General features: G+C 42.8%; 1 protein-coding gene across 2 annotated transcripts; it reads left to right on the top strand.

Annotated features, from left to right (window-relative positions):
* Positions 1 to 210: 210 nt before the first annotated feature.
* Positions 211 to 7484, top strand: RB195_006919 (uncharacterized protein; the record flags this gene model as incomplete). 2 transcript variants are annotated; one of them, XM_064180270.1, is made up of 3 exons in its annotated part: positions 211 to 366; positions 4468 to 4553; positions 7353 to 7398. In XM_064180270.1, the coding sequence occupies 3 exons, from the start codon at positions 211 to 213 to the stop codon at positions 7396 to 7398; spliced, it is 288 nt and encodes a 95-aa protein (XP_064037156.1). The 2 variants fall into 2 exon arrangements, with proteins under 2 accessions (XP_064037156.1, XP_064037155.1); XM_064180269.1 differs by lacking the exon at positions 4468 to 4553 and having other exon boundaries at positions 7353 to 7484.
* Between the last annotated feature and the right edge of the window lie 116 nt (positions 7485 to 7600).

Genomic DNA, 7600 nt, shown 5'->3' on the forward strand with positions numbered 1-7600 from the left:
CTTGCTTTCATCCACTGCATATAATATTAGTTTGGGATTATACAAAGTGTAAGTTTTCAAATGATCAAGTGTACTTTGTTTGAGAGATTTAATAAATATTTCTGGTGTTCGAAAACTTGGGTGCACTTCGTAGGATTTCAACGGTTTTCGTTAACATGCTTATTGTTTGCTTGAGAATAGAGTGCTTAGAGTATTTTTTTCGAGGCAGCGATGATGACGAGAACAGAAGATTCCTCAGATGAATGGGAAAGTGAGATTATGGTGGTGGAAATTAATGGCGTCCTAGATGCAAGGACGATACGTCAGGCTGTTGCCACCAAGCAAATCACATTACGCAGGCCTGAAACAGACAATCCACTTCTACAGGTGAAAGATTTCCACTAATAAATGATTATAACTCAATTGGGTCACGAAAATTGCATGAATTCTTCCCTTTATATAAAATGCCAAAAGACATCGCTTTTTTAATTATCGCATATTGAAAGTCACGTCCACTTCTCTTCTAGCGTTCGAGGATCTCGGAAGTGGCGATCCTCCCTTGCGACGAACTCCAACATGACATCAGTAGATCACCGTATTATTATCGAATCCGAAAATCTAAAGAACTTTCCGCCAGACTTCACCAATACTTTGAAGTTGGAATGAGTATTGGAGGGAACGCGATGATCGACAACCTAACCGTCTACGTTTCTCCGACTTCGTCGATGACATTTTGTTATGTTCATTACCTAGAATCAGCCAGGCGGAACGAATTCTTGACGATTTCAACGAAACGTGTAAAAAAAGTCTCTGGCTGAACTTGGACAGGATCGAAGTTCACGAAGAAGGCTCGGGTACCTTCTCGCCGGAGACACTCAACTTCGTTCTCACCTTTCCAACATCGCCATTTTTCTCGCTTTGACTTACAGTGTGTTACAGTCAGAAACCGGAGCGTCTCGCATGTTCCACGTTGAAGATGATGTCTTTGTGGATGGGATTCGAAGTTTTATTTCTTGTCAAGGTCAAAGATCAGAGACGCTGCTGTTTACGCCAAAAGTAAATTAACATGAGCGCTTCATATTGACAACCTTGTAATCGAGCAGTGAATCACTGGTTTCCACGCAGCACAAAGCACACTACAAGAGGACCGCCGAACCAATCATCAGAATCGTTCACGAAGCAATGCAAAGGAACGTTTGACTCTTTTTGTGTCTCTTATGCAAAGAGAAGACATTGATTAACTTCTGTGCGTGATCAGAACAATTTTAAGTATTACCTGTGCCTACTCGAGATCGACAAAGAGCAGGTGGTTGGAAGAAGATTGCATATTAATTGAAAACCTCAGACAAATAAGAAATCCTCAAAGAGATGATTATGGCTTTATTCAAGTTGTTTGAAGGTTTCATGAGTACTTGCAGTTTTTCTCGAGTATTTTGCTTCTCACTCACAGAACTCCTTTCCTTGATAATGTTTCTGACATTTTAGCTCTACAATGCTCATTAATTTGTTACCTCGTTGCAACAGGTTTAGTGTTGACTATACACTTCGAGCAGTCCTCGCTGAGACAGTTACAACGTTTTCAGTTATCTTATGTATACATCATCTGTACCACTGGTGCTCCATTTGTTCGTCGATTTGCTCGAGCGAGCGCCAGCAATACTTCCATTTGTCCAGATCGTGAGAAATTTTTTCTCGCGCGGGACTCGAAAAACATCATATTCTTCGTTAAAGGGCTTTGTAAAGAAGTCTGCCCATTGGGTGGGCGGTCTTGCTGTATGCTTTATTAATCAGCACATTCTTTGTGTGGAGAAGATTCAGCTATGTAATTCTGGCAGTTCTTCTACATCCACTGGACGTAGCCTTGTTGGACCGAATCTTTACAATATTACCTGTTTTACTTGTTATCCTTTTCGTATCCAATATAAAAGTTGGAAATGACGACTTAAAGTGAAGCATAGTATTATAATATTGGAACGAAATGTTGGAATGCCAATATTAAAAAATAATATGATCAATATTTAATAATAGAACAAAATGCAGAGAATTGTGATTAGTTGATCACATCTGTGAGTTAGGTGGAGAAAAAATGTGCGCGACTTTGGTGAATCGATGGAAGTTTGGAACGTTTGCTTTTTTTTCTAGTTGTGACTGTATCTTAGTGGTTCTCAAATCCCTAACCATTTGTTTGTAGAAACTCATATCGTCATGTACTATTGATTTCGAACAAGAACTGAAATAGTGGAATGGTCCTTCGGAACTCACCAAATTGGGTAGTGAGTAGAGCTTAGAGCTGCCACTTTTACCTTCGACGTATCACCTGTTTCAACTCCGCTTCCCTTGCTCTTTGGTTTGATCGATTGGTGGCTAGTAATACTTCCATTTGTTTCGGAAATGTTGCAGAACTTTCCTAATGAACATCAAATTCCTGTAAAGGACCACGTCAGCGAATCTGTCACGTGGACCTCACTCTTCTGGTCCAGTTGCCGTTTAACCATATTACATGCCCGTCCCATCTCATTTCGCTTTCAGTGGCAAACACAAATGCATCTTTTCGTGATATAGAAAAAAAGAAAAAAAACCTTTTCTTTCACCTGCATGTGCGGAAATGTTCTAGCATCATGTTTGAAGCAAGATCTGCAGTGTTAAAGAATCGATCACGGAGGCCGATGTGTTTGGTTTTCTTCACTGCATCCTCGTTAGTGTCAGGCACTCTCCACGCCGCTCTTTTCCTCCGGCTCAACTTGGTGGTCAGATCGTTCACTATGTTCCCGAATTAGATATACAAAGCTCGACCATTCGGGTACATTCGTCTTGAGAAAAGATGCTGTCCCTAGGAACTGAGCTGACTTGAGGAACTTCATGTCGGGACCCACGGCATTGAATGGAATGAGCAGGGAGAGTCTTTCCGAGTTTTTTCATGACGACTAAGACCATCCATGAGAACTCGCAGTTCCAGAAGCCCTCCTCTCTACGCTGGACGTGGAAGTTAGCCGGTGGAGAGCAGCATACTGAAACTGACCACATCATTATCAGTAGCAGGTTTTGCCTAACGGATGTCGCTATTGTGCCGAAGTTTCATTCGGGATAGGACCACCTTTGGGGAACCGTTTCGTTTACGCGGAGAAAAGAGAAAGCCGCGAAGTTCCAGAACTATTATATCATTAACTGAGATTTTTCGCGACCCTAGCCGATTCTTATGAAAATTTCGCAATGATCGGCATCGACGAGGATCGATATTGAACATCTCCATGGCTGCACGAGGAAGGATGTGTTCTAAAACCACCAGGAGACGCCTGTGTCTGGAAACTCCAGAGCTGATACGTCAGCGTGCACTTCAGAGGAGTCACGAGCCACAAACAACCAAGAACTCACGTCCTAGCTCGCAAGGCTTTGCGGAGAGGCGAAAAAGGAAGACCTCACAGACAGAAAAGCAGAAGTGCTGGCTGAGGCTGCAGAAGCGGGAAAAAGCATTCGGTATGCCTGTCGAGACTTCGCCAATCGCAAGACGAAGATGACTGCCCTTCGGAACACGAATGGAACGATTGCATCGGGAAGAGGAATGGAGAAACTGCGAACTTCTACTGTGACAGCCATGCCCACGTGCCTCTTCACCATCGGAGAGAATCTGACATGTCATTACAAAGGTTCTCTCGTCCGAAGTAAGACATGCTATCATATCGGTAAGAAATCGTACGGCACCCGGTCCCGACAGGATAAGATCTGAACATCTGAAGAATCTACCGCTGTCCCCATTAATACTCTAGCCAATCGATGTACAAGATACACAAATAGTAATAGTGGCCTTTTACTGGATCCTGGATCTCTGGATCTGGATCTTTTAGTTGAGCTCTTGAATATCTTTTACCATTACTAAAAAGTTGGAAGGAAGGGAAGTGGAAGAGGTGGGTCTGACGGTTATGAATTGGAATCAAAAAGCAGGAAGATGAGACGGGATGGGTTCTAGAACGTCAAAATGGTGCGCCAGCATTAGAAAGCAGTGATGTGGAATAGGACGGGTCCTACGGATCAGACGATTAGGTTTCAGAATACAGCGAGGGTCGTTGTTGGTCGTCATACCATTCTTTTATAGGACGAGCTCGACCTGCCTTTCCGTTAACCGATCATACGATTACCCTCGTCGTGTACTCCAAAAACGAGCACTGCGAAAATCACTAGCAGCGCACACGTTGTTCAGTTGAAGTCTTCAGTAAAATCAAAAAACTAAAGAGTCAAGAAAATGAACTTGTGTCCGCGAATAGCAGTAGTGGTGGAAGAAGATTTTGTTAACTAATTTACACTCTACAACGACAGCCTTATAGTGGTCCGGCCTTATATAAGGTTGATCTTCAATAATCACAACAGTGATCTTCATTGATAACAGTCACATTGTGCACTATACGTGCTATTCGACGGACCTACTCACCTTTACAACAATCGGTCCTTTAGAATTTAGTGTTGAAAACAGACTCCTACCCCAAATTATTTCAGGTCGGCAACTCGTTGTTTACTGGCAAATGGCTCCGAACCGTGGGAACAGACCTCATACTGCAAGCGGACGGTGGACAAAACCTGAAGTTGTGTTTTTAGTTAGAACTTACTTTGCTTCCACTATTTATATGTACTTCGAGAATGAGTGAGGAGAAATACATCTTTCACTTTTCATACTGGAGTTTTGAGCCAACGTAGTAACCGATTTTTGCACGCTTTAGCTCTATTTTTTATTGTTCGGGTAGTGTTAAAGAATATGCTATTCATTGCAGTTTCACTATCTTTTGAAAGTTGGAATCAATCGCTTTCAGATTGGGGGAACTCACAGTAGTCAGCTGTAGAAAAAGTGCGTCAAAACTGAGTTGAACCTATAGGAGTCTTCGATATGTGGTGTCGCCATGCCGACAGATCAGCTCTTTTCGAATACAAGTGTTTCTTGGTGGCTTTCAAATTTCTGGTGAAGGCGGGGGTGCGAAAAAATGCTGTGCTAGGTATTCTTCTTCCTGTTTTTCCCTATAGCACAGATTCTTCGGACAAAAGGTACTGGCGAAGATAGGCTAACCGCTGCTGACCTGTCTTTACCGCCGCGTGCATCCGCATAAGTACAGCTGCCGCTCCTACAGTTGGGGAGTCTCCATGGTCGCTTTGAGTCACCTAGACCACGCCTCTCTAGTGGCCTCTTTCCAACGCCACGCGAGATTTTCGCGTCGCGACGGAGCGACGGAAATTGCGGATTTGAGAGGAGTGAAAACCGAACTGGTGTCTATGTCCAAGATTTGTAGTTATACCAAGTAATCTCCGTCTACATCTTCACAGGGCTTGAATTAGATGGTTAGATGTATGAGCGGCAAACAGACATTTCCATATCCTCGAGGTACACCTATGCATGTAGCGAGACTTTAGTCGTGCCTCGTCTGGCGTTGGATGCCAGTTCTATAATACTTAGCTAGAAGTGTTGACCGTTCCTCAGGTAAAGATGTAGACAAAGTTAGGCAATCTATGGTTTCATGTTTTATCTTTTTGAAGTCGGGTGCGTGTCATTAGGAACACATCCTCTGCGACAACTTAGCCCTGAGAGATTAGACTAGCAACGACAATTTGTAATTCTGTTGGGCAATAGCTGATAGCATCGGCAGCAGATAGCGTTGTGCTGCTCCTACCTCATGCACTATCCATTTTATGTTTTTGCTCGCTTGCGTAGTATTGGCGAAGAATTTTAAACTTGCAGTAGTGATCAATTATCACTTCAAGTTCATAGGGATCAGCGCTAGCTGAGCTAGGAATGTTGTGATCGAGGAGGGCCCCTCAGAACAGAAGGCGGACATATTATAAAGTCATAGCTTACTTTTCTCAAGTCATAGGGCAACTCTGACTTGCCGCTCTACTTCTTGCTTCCACGCCTTCGCTATGGACTCCTTACTGCAGCGAGATAGCCGGAGGATCAACTGCGCAATGCTAACTGCGCTCCTTAACAGTTATAAACTAGACAAATTGCTCGTAATGGATCAGCTGTTGGTCAGTAAATCCAGACGAAACTACAGGATGCCTATCAACTTACATATAAATGGAAATTAATTTCTGTTATTTTCCGACGGCAAGTGTGACGATTACAAGGGCGAGAGTACTGTGCAAGTTCACAGTTTGCGTTGTAAGCACTGACTACCGCTGGCAAACTGCATATGTATTTCCTTTATTTATACCCTTTTGGGAGATGAAATACTACTAGTTGTATTTATTGTATTACTCTGAACGTCCGGCTAACGCTAGGCGTTCAAGACTTCTTGCGGTCCTTACTTTGCTCGCCTTCTATAGTCAATAACAATTTAAGCAGGGGTACTTTCTACAAGTTTTGCCACAGAATTAAGCTCTTTTTGCTAATTACGGTTCTGCTGCTCCTTTAAAATATGTGAGCATTGTCGAACGATTATGCGGCCCTCTTGCTAAGGGTATCAGTACTACGTTTTAAGACTATTCAAACTTGATTTTTCATGCTTGTTTTCCAGCTATAAACATAGAACAGAGTATACCAAGATGGAACGACGTGAACATCATCATCATACTGTTAAAAATAAGGTCCTACGTCAGACCACATAAACTGTTAGTTATTATTTCAGGAGCAGTTTGCATACGTGTACCGAGTGTTTGAAGAAGTCATCTGGCAAGTATGATGAGGATAAAATATAGAGGAGCTGAAATACGGAGGAATTTATATGAAAAGCGAAACAACCAGCTCATCTCTCTTCATTTTACTGATTTCTGGCGTCGGCGCGGGACTTGACGTTCTTGGACTTGGTCTCATTGCCTTTTGATGCCAGCACGTTTATCTGACGCCGCGAGGCTCATCCTACCTAACCACACCACTTTCTGATGCCGACCTGATGCTCTGGGTCTCCCACACCATCCTACTGTTTTCTGGCGCAGTTGCATTAATCTGACACCGTGGAACCCGGATAACGTGGATAATTGGGAGTTATTCTGCGATATGGCCCTGTGCAATTAATATTCCCCAGTGTGGACAGCAGATTCCCTGTCAATGCGCGCAATCGTAAAGGCGTTAAGATGTAAACTTCCTAGTTGTTCTAGTCTGAAGCTAAGCTTGGAACCATAGTGTGCGATAAGGTTTTATATTTGAAGGCCGAAAACATTCCGGACTTTGTCAGATGATTAATAGACTTCTCATAGTGTTTTAATTGCTTGGTATCTGTAAGTTCGGTCTGCTTCCTTACATTATTATTTAGGGTTTGAAAATTATGCTAAAAGCGCATTAGATCGCTCTGATATCTGTAATAATAGATTAACCGTGATCTAGTTCAAAAGGCTTGTAATTATAAAACGATGATATAAGTGAATACCAAGGGTCATTAGTAATCCTCTGTTCTTTTTAGGTACTGGCAGCCAGTGACAAAATGCTCAAGACTGAGAAAGCGTTGATGACAGCCGTCGCAGCGTCTGCAGTGCAGATGAACACAGATCATATGGAAAAGGACAGACCTCCGCAACGCCAATGTAAAAAGTGAACATCGTCCGGACCTTTTCGTGTGTGTTCCATACAAGTTAAGATTTCTGTATCTAGCACTGGAGGGGATCATTATGTTTATCGTTTCTCGGGTCAGTCATATAGGTACTCAAAATC

This window comes from Necator americanus, chromosome I (assembly GCF_031761385.1).
Source record: "Necator americanus strain Aroian chromosome I, whole genome shotgun sequence".
In the NCBI taxonomy this organism is placed as follows: domain Eukaryota; kingdom Metazoa; phylum Nematoda; class Chromadorea; order Rhabditida; family Ancylostomatidae; genus Necator; species Necator americanus.